The sequence below is a fragment of the Rhincodon typus genome, chromosome 30 (assembly GCF_021869965.1).
Source record: "Rhincodon typus isolate 14 chromosome 30, sRhiTyp1.1, whole genome shotgun sequence".
Taxonomy (NCBI): Eukaryota; Metazoa; Chordata; class Chondrichthyes; order Orectolobiformes; family Rhincodontidae; genus Rhincodon; species Rhincodon typus.
This window is the reverse complement of record NC_063361.1, coordinates 7,413,486-7,428,579: the sequence shown is the minus strand read 5'-3', so window position 1 is coordinate 7,428,579 and position 15,094 is coordinate 7,413,486. Positions and strand designations below refer to the sequence as shown.

Sequence of the window (15,094 nt, the reverse complement as noted above, 5' to 3'; positions counted from 1 at the left end):
GAAAAGTGGATGTTGATGGGTGGACAATGGACAGATGGATGTTGATGGGTGAACATGGACAGATGGATGTTGATGGGTGAACATGGACAGTGAATGTTGATGGGTGAACTTGGACAGTGAATGTTGATGGGTGATCATTGACAGATGGATGTTGATGGGTGAACATGGACAGTGAATGTTGATGGGTGAACATGGACAGTGGATGTTGATGGTGAACATTGAAAAGTGGATGTTGATGGGTGGACAATGGACAGATGGATGTTGATGGGTGAACATGGACAGTGAATGTTTATGGGTGAACTTGGACAGTGGATTTTGATGGGTGAACTTGGACAGTGGATGTTGATGGGTGAACATTGAAAAGTGGACGTTGATGGGTCGACAATGGACAGATGGATGTTGATGGGTGAACTTGGACAGTGGATGTTGAGGGTGAACATGGTTACGGCTCCACATGATTTATTCCAGCTTGGCAACGTCCTGCGTGCTGAGGTCATGGCGCAGCGTGCCGACGCATGGCCCGGATGTTATAAAACAGTGTTGTGGTTGGTGGGGGGAGGGGCAAGGCGGCGCGAGCGGCTGTGGTGGGAAGACGCGTTTGAAGCAACCGGCAACAGGCAACCTTGCTCGGTCAGCCCAACCGACAGCCACAATGGCGACCCGGGTAAGTCCGGATCAACGAGGAGGGGAGGAGGAAGCTGCTGTTGCTCCTGAATTCGGACACCAACGGGTAGCTGGGTAACTGCAGCCTGATGCCCCCTGTGCCTCCTCTGATTCCTCCGTGCACCCTTGTTGCTCCTCTGCTCCCTTCTCACCATGGTGTGTGCTTTCCCCCTCTGATGAGTCCCCCATGACCCCACCTGATTCCTCCATGCTCCCTTGTTGTGCCTCTGCCCCCTCTGTTGAGCCCCCCCATGCCCCTCTGATGAGACCCCCATGCCCCCCTCTGATTCCTCCATGCTCCCTTGTTGTGCCTCTACCTGCTCTGATGTGTCCCCCATACCCTCTCTGCGCCAGTGCCCCCTCTCGTGCTGCTCTGCATCCAACTCCTCCCAAGTCCCAGGTGTTTCTCATCTCTTCCTTAGATCTGATTCTCTCCCTTGGCCTCTTCTGATGCCTTCACATTTCCCCTTTTTGTTGCTGCCACTTGCCCTGGAAGAAGAACGTATGGGAGGGAGGTAGTTTTTGCAAGGAGGAGAGTTATGTGCAGTGTTAAAGTTGAACTGCCTGTTGGCTCCTTTTTTTAATTGCACATACATTGCTGCAGAATGCTTGTCATTGCTGAAAGGTGAGAGATCAGAATAAACCCCCTTGTTGCATGATTATGTTTGGCATTTTGTTGCACTGCACCAATTTGGCATTACTGGAAGGCTTCCTAAGATTGTGAAGCATCATTCAAATTATGTTCATATTTAAGTTTAGTAAAGTGAAATTTACTAATTTCTGATAATCTGGGAACTGTTAAATCCCAAATAATATTTAGATGCCTTCAAAGATCAGTCGAGAGTGGTAATTTGTATTGGAGTGGAGTATTTAGTATTTGAAGAATTGATGATGCTGGTAACCATGTGAAAATTGTGGCTTCTTGTGGACCAAATTTAGCTAATAAATTTGAATGGCTAATTTATAGACTGCAGCTGTCTTTGGATTTTTTGCCAAATAATTTGATGCATCCTGATATCTAGTGATGGCGTACATGTGAAATTTTGAGTGGGGAGGGTTGTCTTGCTTTTTGTTCATTTTGACATAAACCATTCCATATCCCTCAGGATACCTCTGCCTTGCGTTCACCTTTATTCTGGTCTTTTCATTCAAACGGCCATTCAAAACATTCTTGCAGGTATGAAAGTGTAATTAAACTGCCCATGTTTTCAAATCAGTAAATTGCGAATATGGAATTCAGAGAAATGATAAAGGAAAATGCTGGATGCAGAAAATGGTAAAAATTTGCATCATCTATCACAGGAGTGGTTTGAGGCAAGAACTCTTGCCGAAATGTCCTCGTGGTTGTTTGAGAAATCTGCAAATATTGAAAGGAAATGCTTGTATTGATAGTGACCATAAAGATATTGGATTTTTGTGCAAAACCAACTGGTTTAACTGCGTCCACTGGAAAAGGAAATCTTGTCAAGTTAGAGCAAATCTGACTTTCATGCCTGACTTGATATGACTGCCTCTCAGCTGTCCTCTGAAGTGGCCTGGCCAGCTTCTCAGAACAGCCCTAAAGGTGTAATAAATGCTGAATTTGCTAGTGATAGCCCATTTCACCCCCTACTAATTTTCAGTTACTGAGCAACCTGTAATACGTTCGTAATTTCATAACATTTTATCGTATTTGTAACATTATATTGGTAATTTTGAGTAAAATGTATTGTTATACTTTATACCTAACTTACTATGTGTTTAGCATCCATTCTATAGAACTGGTTTTAAATGTGTTAAATTGTGGCTCCTCCTGTACAAAACAGACATGCCGTATGTATAATTTGTTGTGTTCTAATAATGTAATGTTTGTTTTGATCGTTTAACAAATATGACAGAATCATACTTTCTTGTGCAAATCTGACTATTTTGATAACTTGCCTTAAACACATATTGGCAATAAGCTGACATTGTCCTTGAAAAAGAAAGTAATTTTGATTTAGGATGATAAAATGTAGGAGCAGAAGTAGGCCACTCAGTCCATTGAGTCTTCTCCAACATTAAATGAGATCATAAGTGATCTGATAATCCTCAACGCCTTTTTCACATAGTCCTTGATTCCTTTCCTTATTAAGCATTTGTCTGTCTCAGCATGGAATATACTTAATGTCCCAGCCTCAACAGCCTCTATGAGTGTGTTCAATTCTGGTCTCACTGCTATAGGAAAGAGATTGTGAAACTTGAAAGTGTTCAGAGAAGATTTATAAGAATGTTGCCAGGGTTGGAGGGTTTGAGCTATAGGGAGAGGTTGAATAGCCAGTTCTGAGGAAGGGTCACTCGACCCAAAACGTTAACTCTGATTTTTTTCTTCACAGATGCTGCCAGACCTGCTGACCATTTCCAGCAACTTCTGTTTTTGTTCTTGAGTAGACTGGGGCTATTTCTCTAGAGTGTCGGAGGTTGATGGGTGACCTTTTCGGGGTTTATAAAATCATGAGGGGCATTGATAGGTTGAGTAGCCAAAGTCTTTTCTCCAGGGTAGAGGAGTCCAAAACTAGAGGGCATAGGTTTAAGGTGAGAGAAGAAAGACTTAAAACGGACCTGAGGGGTAATTTTTTTCACGCAGAGGGTGGTGAGTGTATGGAATGAGCTGCCAGAGGCTGGTACGATTACAGCATTTAAAAGGAATCTGGATGGGTATATGAATAGGAGGGATATGGACCAAATGCTGGCAAATAGGACTAGATTAACGTAGAATATCTGGTCAGCATGGACAAGTTGGACTGAGGGGTCTGTTTCTGTGCTGTGCATCTTTATGACAAAGCCTCTCTATCCCTCTGAGGTAAAGAATTTCAAAGATGCACTATTCTGTTGAAGTGAAAAAAATTCTCCTAATCTCTGTCCTAATTATTATTGCCTCTTTTTCTTAGATAACTTGCTGGTGGTAGTATTCTCATGGAATTGCTGCCCTTGTGTTTCTAGGTGGTGGAGATAATGAGCGCGCAGGGTTTTGTTGCAAAAGCCTTGGTGAGTGGCTATAGTGCACTTTATAACATTGTACACTACTGCTATTGTGCTGAGGTGATGGAGAGAGTGAATGTTTAACATGGTGGTTAGAATTTCAGTAATATGTGTTGCTTTGTCAGTTTTGAAGTTGGGGTAACTGCTATATGGTGTTCCCTGGGTTTGGTTTTGAAGTTTCTGCTATTACACTGTCAACATAAATCTCGAAGCTCAATCCCACATCGCATTTTCAAATGATGTTAAATAGTAACCATGATGTAGATGCAATGCTAATGAAGTAGCAATCTTAAATTCACAGGTAAATTCTTTGCTGAGGTAATTTCAAACTGATTTTGGCAAATCTGTCACTTGTGAAATAGTAAGAAAATGTGATCATATGCTATTGGGATGAGAAATTGTACTTTCAGGAAGGGACCTGTCTCTATCACATATGATTTGAGTTAATACGTACTTGGTGGTCTTTGAAATAAGCATGTTAGCCTCCATTTTCTCACAGCAATAGAAATGTGGAAAAATGGCCTTGCCAACATTGCTATCATTGCATTACACTTCACTGTCCAGGAATAGGCTATTCCACTAAACCAATCTGCTGATACTTATTCTCCATTTGCACTCTTGTCGCCCCATTTAGTCATGCTGTTGGCATATCTACTATTACGTCTTCACTCATACTTTAGTACATCATCTCTGTGACAGAAAATACCACATTCTAACCATCTTCTTGCTAAAGAAGTTGAGTTTTTATATTGATCCAACAACTGCCTTTGTCATGCCATTTGCAAAATGATGTCAGTAAGATTGCTTGATGATTAATATGCCCAGTTTAATTAGTAAATGACGCTGATACCACTCTTTATTAATTGCCGCAAAGCAAATTATTGATACCTGCATTAATTACACTCGCTACAACTGAATTGAGGCTGACTTTCAATGGACAAAGCAACAGATTCTGAAATAATTGTCGTAATAATAATTACTGTGCATTTTAAGTGAGCTTTTAAGATTTTGCTGGATTTTGTCAGGATGTGGGCAAGAACTCATAATGGCAGTCTGCAAAATTGAAATTTTAGCATTGAAGTAGGGTGGTACCTCTGTCTGAAGGTTTTTTGATTTAATATTACACAAATATGCAACACCATTTTAGCTTTCCTGTAATTACTTCTCAGCATAGAGTAAGTACATTTGATGAAATTTCAACACCCTCCTATTGTAATAATTCCTCTGGAAGTTTGTTTGTGTTAATTTGATTTAGCATGAATAAGACCATAATACGTTAGAGCAGAAGTACCTCATTCAGTCCATTGAGTCTACTCCATTATTCAATGAGATCATGGCTGATCTGATAATCCTCAAGTACACTTATGTGCATTTTCTACACAACCCTTGATTCCCTTACTGATTAAAAAGCTGTCTGTCTCAGCCTTGAATATATGAAATGACCCAACCTCTGCAGCAGAGAATTCCACAGATTCACTGCTGTCTCTTAAGAGAAGAAATTCCTCCTCCTCTCCATCTTAAATGTGCCATCTGGTCCTAGACACTCTGACAATGGGAAACAATCTCTCTGCATCTTCCCTGTCAAGTTTCTGTAAGAATCTTGTAGGTTTCAATAAGGTTGCCTCTCATTCATCTAAATTCCAATGAGTACATGCCCAACCTGCTTAAACTCTCTTCATAAGACAGTTCCTCCTTAACCTGGGATCAGCCCACTGAACCTCCTCTGGACTGCTTCCAATGTCAATCTATCTTTCCTATGTGCCCGTCTGCAGACTTTTTGTGTCATCCTCATTGCCTGCCTTTCCAAGTACTTTTGTGTCTTCCACAAACTTGGCGATAGCACATTCACTTTTCCAAGCCATTAAAATATATCATAAATAATTGTGACCCCCGCAGTGAGTTCTGTGGCACTCCTACAGTTACAGGTTGGCCTCCTGAAAATGCCTCCCTTATCCCAACTCTAGTCCTTTAGTTAGCCAGGCCTCTACTACTGTGAATATACTACCTCCAACACTAAGGGCTCTTGTCTTAATAAGTAGACTAATGTGTGGCACCTTAACAAAAACCTTCTGAAAATCCAAATATTACATTTCCTGCTTCCCCTTTATCTATCCTGCTTGTTACCACTTCAAAGAATTCTAATACGTTTGTCACACATGATTTTTCCTTCATGAAGCCAAGCTGATTTTACTTGATCATACAATATATTTCGAAGTGCTCTGCTATTACAGCCTTTATGATGGACTCTAACATTTTCTCAATAGCAGATGTTAAACTAACTAGTTCTATGTTACTTCCTCTTGAATGAGCTCAGATAAAATGATCTATACAGTTACATTCAAGCTGTATTATGAACCATTCCTGATGTGTAAATGGGTTACTTAGTGCAAATTATTCTCTTTAATTTTCTCGTACTCTCCCTTGTTCCATCTCTTGACCCCAGCACAAAATATTTTGCCATCAAGTTCTGCATAAGCAACTGACGTCTTGCTCAGATGGGATGTCTTGTGAGATTGGAGAATAAACAACTAATTTATTCAATCAAGGGCCATTACAACCAGTAGGGCAGTGACCTTTATCATTGGCTGCATGTCTAACCAGTGGTTGTTACTGAACTGTGGTCTGAAGTTAAATCCTAAATGTGTTTGTCCCACCCTGTCCATACCTTTCAAATTTTGAGGTCCCTGTGGCATTGTACATTGCTGTCCGATATAAACTAGCAGTGCAGATTTCTGTTTTGAATTAGTGTTGGAATCTGTGCCGAAGTAGAACCAACTTGCTGCAGCCTGAAACATTAAAGAATCCACTTACAGTCATAGTCATAGAGATATACAGCACGGAAACAGACCCTTCGGTCCAACTCAACCAAGCTGACCAGATATCCTATAGAAATCTAGTCTCATTTGCTAGCATTTGGCCCATTTCCCCCTAAACCCTTCCTATTCATATACCCATCCAGATGCCTTTTAAATGTTGTAATTGTACCAGCCTCCTCCACTTCCTCTGGCAGCTCATTCCATATGCTTGCCACTCTCAGCGTAAAAATGTTGCCCCTTAGGTTCCTTTATATCTTTCCCCTCTAACCTTAAATCTTTGCCCTTTAGTTTTGGACTCCCCCACCCCAAGGAAAAAGACCTTGTCTCTATACCCTATCCATGCCCCTTATGATTTTGTAAACCCCTGTAAGGTCACCCCTCAGCCTCTGATGCTCCAGGGAAATAGCCCCAGCCTATTCAGCCTCTCCCTATAGCTCAAACTGTTCAACCTTGGCAACATGCTTGTAAATATTTTCTGAACCCTTTCAAGTTTCACAACGTCTTTTCTATAGCAGGGAGACCAGAATTGCACGCAGTATTCCAAAAGTGGCTAACCCATGTCCTGTCCAGCTGCAACATGACCCCCCAACTCCTATTCTCAATGCATTGAACAATAAAGGCAAGCGCACCAAATGCCTTCTTCACTGTCTTATCTACCAGTGACTCCACTTTCAAGGAACTATGAACTTGCACTCCAAGGTCTCTTTGTTCAGCAACACTCCCCAGGACCTAACCATTAAGTGTATAAGTCCTGCCCTGATTTGCCTTTCCAAAATGCAACACCTCATATTTATCTCAATTAAATTCCATCTGTCACTCCTCGGCCCATTGACTCACCTGATCGAGATCCTGTTCTGAAGTTTTACTTTAGTTCATATGGCATAAAACTTTCTTCTTATTTCGGTACATGACATTTCACTCCAAGGATCTTGCATGCAAAGATGGCAAAGGGTGCAGAAGGGGAACTCTTAGATTTGAACTCCCCAAAACCATGTAGTTTCCCATTGCTTTTTTAGCTAACTGTACTTGCAACATTGTCTTGGGGAAAAATCTTTGTTTTTAATGTTAGTTGCAGATACCGTTATTGAACCAAGCTGACTGTTAACCAAGAGTGTGTTGGTGCATAAGCCAACCCAGCAGAAGTCTTAAAACACCAAAGTCTGTCGAGCAGCAATGTTCTATTGCCAGTCTTCAATCTTTAATTGCCAGGCATGCCATCTTGGAGTCAAATTGAACTAAGTTGAAACAGGACTCTTGGATTTGTATGCTTCAATATTGGAAGATTGCTCATTCCTTCATTGAAAGGAGAATGGATCCAATACGAAATTTTATTGGGATTTGAGATCAATTTTGTATCTGGTTACATTCCTGTGAAATGCCTTGAAGTCTTGGAAAGTTTTTGCTGAAGTAAAGATGTTGATACAAGTTATTGTTACGTCAGGTGCCACAGGAGCATGTTCAGGATTGGTAGGTTCTGTGTAGACATGATGTGACATAAGAGAAAAATCCATTCTGTGGCACAAAATGTAAAATATATTGTTGAGACAGGGGTGTCTGTCAAATTCAGCTTCCATGTCAGCCCAGGAGGATGTGTTCTCCCCAGTGCCTAACAGAAGCTCAAAAACTAGTCAGATTTGGAAGGTAAGTTTTGAAATGGCTATGTTACATAATTCATATTGCACTGCGATTTGCTCAGTTATTTTGAACCTATTTATGTCTATACATTGGGAGACATCTTTTATTCATTGACCATGGTAATTTTCTTAGCAAGTGCTGACTTTAGCTCTGGGTCTTGTCACTTGGCCCATGGATGTTTCTCACTGTCAGAATCAGTGACAATAAATATTGACTGGGTTGCAGTCATTGCTGTTTCTGTTAGGTGCTGATCTGTCTCAGAAGCGTGTTTATGTTCTAGTGCAGTGGCAGGACATGTATTCAGAATGACAGATCTTTTGTTTTAACTTAAACACAGAATGCTGGAGAAACTCAGGAAGTCTGGCGGATCTGTGGAGAGAAACTCAGTTCACATTTGAGTCCAGTATGATGACTCTTCAAAACCCAGAGGTCACAGTCTAAAGACATGGGGTAGACCATTTAGGACAGAGATGAAGATAAATCTCTTGACCCAGAGTGTGGTGAGCCTGTGGAATTCTCTGTCGCAGAAAAAAGTTGAGGCCAAAATATTGAATGTTTTTGAGAAGGAATTAAAAGTAGTTCTTGGGGCTAAAGGAATCCAAGGGTATGGGAGAAAGCTAGAATAAGGTACTGAGTTGGACAATCATGATTATGTTGAATGGCAGAGCAAGCTTGAAGGATCAAATAGCCTAGTCCTGCTCTTATTTTCTACGAATCTATGTTTCTAGAACTGAAAGATGTTTGAAAATGTATTTTTTAAGACTTTAAACTTCCTTTGCCTCTGTTAAAGGGGCCAGATGATGTGGAGGTCTAGGGCAAAAGACAAAGTGGTTGTTGATGGCAGTGAAAGAGTAAAAGAAATAGAAAATGGATGTAAGTTAAGGTGTGAAATGGAGAGAATGGGTCCCCTGTACTTAGTACAAAACAAACAAGACACAAGCAGGTCAAGGCTATGGGGATACAACCCCTCTGTCTTTTGTACTGGGCCTCTACACCATCCACCCCTTTGCTCCTTCTCCACCACAGATGCTACTGGACCAGCTGTTTGTTTCAGACTTCCAGCATTTGCATTATTTTGCATTTTAAAAAAAACTCTCCTCTTTCTCAGCTAGTTTCCAGTACAATACCTGCTGCCTTGATGAACTGTGTGCGTAGTTTTGACCTGATGGCATGTTCCATTTAATAAAAAAATTCCTCAGTTTTGCTTTGTTCAGTTGCTGTTAAGCTTTAATTAATAAATCTTTCACTTTTGATACTTTGATAAAATACAATGTTTGTTATTTTAAGGTGTGTGTGCTGGAATTTTTCACTACTGATAAAATTGGTTATGGATCTTGTGAAATGAAATGTAACAATTGGTGGAGTTGCAGAAAGTGAGGAGGATTGTGAAAGGATGTAGCAGGATATAGATAGATTGCAGATATGGGCAGAGAAATGGCAGATGGAGTTTACTCTGGACAAATGCGATGTGATGCATTTTGGAAGATCAAATTCAGGTGTGAATTATCCAATAAATGGTAGATACCTTAGAAGCATTGACATATAGGGGGATCTGGACGTACAGGTCCACAGATCCCTGAAAGTGGCAGCACAGTTGGATAAAATGGTCAAGAAAGCATATAGCATGCTTGCCTTCATTGGCTGGGGCATCAAATACAGAAGCTGGTAAGTTAGTTTACATCTGTATATAACTTTAGTTAGGTCACATTTGGAATATTGTGTGCAGTTCTGGCCATCAGAAGGACTTGAATACTTTGGAGAGGGTGCAGAGAAGGTTTACCAGAATGTTGCCTGGTCTGGAGGGTTTTGTTTATGAGGAGATGTTGGGTGAACTCAGGTTGTTTTCCCTGGAACGACGGAGGCTGTGGGGTGATCTGCGAGACGTCTACAAAGTTGAGAGATGTAATTGTGTTGGATTCTCGGGCTTTTCCTAAGATGGAAGGGTCATCTAGAAGAGGATATAGGTTCAAGGTGAGAGGGTGAAAGTTTATGGGAGAAGTGCGGGGAAAATGTTTGAGGGTGGTGAGTGCCTAGAAAGCACTACCAGTGGAGGTCGTGGCAGTAGTCACATTAGCAATGTTTATCTTGATGGACACATGAACAGGAGGTGAACAGAGGGATAGAAACTGCGTATGGGGTAGTGGGTCTAAATAAGGTTAGGATTTTGCACAGGCTTGGTGAGCCATAGGGCCTGTTTGTGTGCTGTACTGTTGAATAATGTATTGAATAGTTGACTAAGACTGAAGTTGTAAGCTTGTACGTGGAAAAGTTTGTATTATAAAATGCAATGGGATAAACTAAAAAATAATGCCAAATCAAGTGTGGGATGGTTTACCATTGTTTTCTTTTCCTCATTGTAAAATTATTGTGCTCTAATGATATCCTCTAGCTATGAATGAAGACCAGTATTCCGCAGTACCTCAGCACTGCAGTATCTGACAGTGTGCACTGTATAAATTCTGAATCCATTTGATTCTAGAGGATACTTTTGGTCTGGGATAGAACGATACTTCTTTGATCCATTTGTGTTTTAAGCCTTTCTCTTTCCCAGCCTGCTGTATTTGCTGTTTGATTGAATGTATCTTTGACTTTGTTGGCAACTTGCACTTTGAGGTTGGATCCTTTGCAATGGCCCTAATGTAACATAAAGTCCAGGTCAAGTGAAATTTCTAACGATTTTTATTTTGTTTTTAATTTGTAGAAACTTATGCCCCTTTCTTGATTCAATCTGTTGATCTTGTCCATTCTGAAAAAGGTAACCTTCACAGTATGACGGAGCCTCATCGCCGAAGATTTCTTAAGTTTGAGTTGGAATTTAATTTTTGACTGTTCTGTCCAACTGCTAATTTTGTCAATACCTGTAGTACCATACCTATTCAGCGAGTTTCTGTATCACTATGAAGAGGGATAGTATATTCCCTCCTGTCCCAAGTAGTAATTGAGACAGACTGAAGATTTTTGTTGAGTTACAGTTTGTATTTGCTGTAAATTGCTCATTAGGACTGATGTAATAATGGGGCTGCTTCCCAGTCAAAAGGTAATTTTAGATTCTTCCTGGTTTCATAGTGAATCTAGAGTCTACGTAACTTAGTAATATAATGTGCAAGTATCTAATTTGACCTCTTTATTTCTTGCAGACTATGCAGGCAGCGCGATGTCCAACAGACGAATTGTCGCTGACCAATTGTGCTGTTGTGAATGAAAAGGATTTCCAGACAGGCCAGTATGTGTAATCTTTGAATGTTTACCTGGTTGTACTGTATTGGGTGTATTCTGTGTTGCATTTTGCAACTATGTTCCAAAACTAGGCAATTTCTCAGACCGAGAACAATAAATGTAATAATATTTTTCTTGAGCACGTTTTGTATAGTTCCAATAAGGATGAAAAACACTACTGTGGAAATCGATTCTGCTATGCTGTTTCTGGTGAGAACTTTCCCAATGAAATTTAAGGTGCCTTATTCGGAAGCTATGATGTGGAGGTGCAGGTGTTGGACAAAGTCAGAAGTCATACAACACCAGGTTATAGTACACAGGTTTATTTGAAATCACAAGCTTTCAGAGCATTGTTCCTTTGTCAGGTGCTTGTATATTCCCTAATTGTATATTACTATTTTATGTTTGAATTGTCTTATTGTGTAGTTTGCGCATACCCTTCTGTAAATGTAGGTGCGCACATGGGCGATATTCTACCCACTAAGAATTGCTGAGGTGGATAGGATTAAAAATGAATCCTATTTAGTGTAGATACCTTAGCCCTCAATGTGATTCCCAATGTGGTCGTGGGGTATTCACTTGTGATAGCTTTGAATGAGTTGTAAATTGGTGTAAACTTTCAAATACTTGTGGGGCCATTGCTTGTATTATCTGCACCAGGCAGAATGGAAGGACAAGAATTGATCTGTCATAAATCTATTTCCTCTTGGGACTGAGAATGATATTCTGAGCCTATTTGTATTAGTCACCTGGTGTAAATGACATCACAGCTTTATTTATAGAGATAACAAGGCGCAGAGCTGGATGAACACAGCAGGCCAAGCAGCATCAGAGGAGCAGGATAGCTGACGTTTCGGGCCCAGGTGAAGTGTTGCTTGATACTGGGGAGGGAGGAGGTAAATAGGCAGGTGTTGCACCTTTGCTGGTTACAGAGGAAGGTGCCGTAGGGCTGTGGGGATGTGTTGGAGGTGAAGGAAGTGTGGACCAGGGTGACCCGGAGGGAACGGTCCCTGCGGAAGGTGGACAAGGGAGGGGAGGAGAATATGTGTCTGGTGGTGGCATCCTGCTGGAGGTGGCTGAAATGGCGTCTGATGATTTTAGTAGATTTGACCAAGCTTTTAATCATCTGTTCTGATACTTTCTTCCATGGCTAGGTCAATCAAATTTTGATTGACATTCTGATGTGGCTTGGGATGTTTTGCTACATTAAAGGTGCTATATAAATCCAAATTAATGTTTAACTACCTGTTGTCTTCTGCTACTTTGGTTACTCCTAGTGTAGTTCAAAGCAATGTTGGAGACTGGGAGTTGCATGAATGAGCAGCCATATAAGTACAATTATTTTACAACTAAGATAATTGTGCACAAGCCAGTTCATAGGCAGATAGTTCCAAATCCAATTGGTGACATTAATTTACTGGCTGTGATTTTTGCATTTTTTTTTTACGGACAAGGTCTGCAAAGATCTATTATGTTAAACACAGCTTTTTACAGATGAAACTATGAATCTATAGCAGGAGTAGGCCATTCAGCCCCTCGAGCCTGCTCTGCCTTTCAATTAGATCAAGGCTGTTCTGATTGTTACCTTAAATCCATATTCCTGCCTATTCCTGATAACCTTTTAACCCCATGCTTATAAAGAATCTATTGAAGGAATCCACTTCCACTGCCTTGTCAGGAACAGAGTTCCAAATACGCTTGCACTTCTGAGAGGAAAATAAAATCTCCTAATCTCCGTTTTAAATGGGTGACTCCTAGTTCTAGATTCTCCCATTACAGGAAGCATGCTTTCCATATCCATCCTGTCAAGATACCTCAAGATTTTGTATTTTTCAATCAAGTGATCTCTTATTCTTCTAAACTTCAGCAGATAGAAGTCCAGTCAGTCCAAGCTTTCTTCACAAACAAACCTTTTGTTTCATGAGTTAGTTTGGTAAACCTTCTCTAAACTGTCTCTGATGCATTTTCATCCATCCTTCAATAAAGTGCCCAAAACTGTGCACAATATTTTGCTCGTGTAAATGATGACTGATTGCTCAGTTCAGCAGAAGATTAAAGAAATAGTGACTGACTTCATTCATGCTCGTTTGGCTGCAGTGTGGTATGTGCTTGTTTTATGTCTGTTGCATGGTTAGGCAATATCAAAAAAGATTGGACTGGTGTGTTTTGCTGTTGGTTTTTATTTGCATTTCACCTGAGGTTGAGGGTGCTTGTGGTACTGGACATTCAAGATTATTCTGTCACAAAGGGATATATTGAAATTGTTTTATCTTGCCACCAGTGTTTTTTTCTGACTCAAATTCAGTCAGCTTCAATTTTTCACATCAGCATGTTGTAGTTGTCTTGTAAGTTGCCACATGAGATGAAGCAGGCAACATGGGCTCATGTTATCAAGAGATTACATCAAAGTTTAAGACATGTCCATGCAAAGCAGAACTGTTGGTGTTGCATGACAAATCAAAATAAGTCAGTGGTGAAAATAATAAAGTAAAATGTTGTTTACAGACCAAAAGTCATAATATTTACGAACACATTGAATAACTGTACCTCAATGTGAGAATTTGGTACTGGTGGGAGAATTGGTGCGAGAATAGAAAAAGCAGGGGTTTCCCTGAAGAAGATGCCCAAGACCAAAACATCAGGAGACCAGGGACCAGAGCATTGGCCTATCTAGGGAGACATATCTCAGAACAGTTCCTTGGAAATCGTCCGAATTGATGCATCGTCACCAGAAATAAAATGCCTGTCTATGTGCCTAGTGATCCAATTCAAACCCTGAATCCAGATGTTTTGAAGAAGATCCAAATGGGACTTGAAGCACAAACTCAGTTTCCTCAAAGAATGACTGAGTTTCTCCGACACTTTAAATTTGTAAACCATGAGCTCTTACTTTATGCATGGCACTTGATTGAATGCCTTCTCATTCCAAATCCAATCCAACAAATGCAGTGCAATTAGCTGTCAGAAATTTACAGAATACTTTCTACAATGTTTCTATTGTGCAGTAAATTTACAGCAAATCTCAAAGATGTGTAAAAGTCTACAAATGTATTAAAAGTTCTTGGAAGATCTAACAGGAAATATGTGACAAGCAGGGCGGATAAACAGGAATGAGTAGATGGAGTACGTTTGGATTTCTGTAAATAGCTACTACAGTAGCTGTGTGTATTTGCTTTATGTAACTGTGTGGGTGTTTAAATCTTCACCACCTTTGCCATCTAAATACATAGTTGTTCATTGCACCGAAAGGATGTGCTTGAAAATGTTTGTTGCAAAACTGTGTTGCACAGAATTTACAGCAGAACAGACGATTGAGTCCATGAAATGCATGCCAATCTCTGCTCCACATTAGCCTCTTCGTTATCCTCTTTCCTCTAACCCTATCTGTTCTATATATTTATCTGACCCTCCTATTTACCTAACTTCCCTTTACGTGCATTTGTACTGTTTGCTTCAACTGCTCCATGTGAAAGTTCCTCTTTGACTAATTTCGGAATGAATAAGTGGAGTGCAGCTTTGGTTATTTTAGTTTGTGTATTTACAAGAAATCCTGGGCCTTCTCATCCCTATTACCTGTGCCTATCAGGGGTTGTAACCATCCATATTGGAGTCCAGCTCACTTTAGAATAGAGAGGTGGCATGTTTAACCTAACTTTTATTTTATTCATTCGCAGGATGTGGGTATCACTGGACAGACTGGTATTTATTGCCCATCCCTAATTGTCCAGAGGGCAGTTAAGAGTTAACCACATTACTGAGGATCT

General features: G+C 40.5%; 1 protein-coding gene across 1 annotated transcript in view; it reads left to right on the top strand.

Annotated features, from left to right (window-relative positions):
- The first annotated feature begins 558 nt into the window (after nt 1-558).
- Nucleotides 559-15,094, top strand: part of LOC109934347 (vesicle-fusing ATPase) — a 221,331-nt gene continuing 206,795 nt past the window's right edge. Inside the window, exons 1-2 of the mRNA XM_048614580.1 lie at nt 559-664; nt 11,252-11,337. Coding sequence (XP_048470537.1) covers nt 653-664; nt 11,252-11,337 — 98 coding nt within the window. The 5' untranslated portion in view covers nt 559-652. The remainder of the gene's footprint in view (nt 665-11,251; nt 11,338-15,094) is intronic.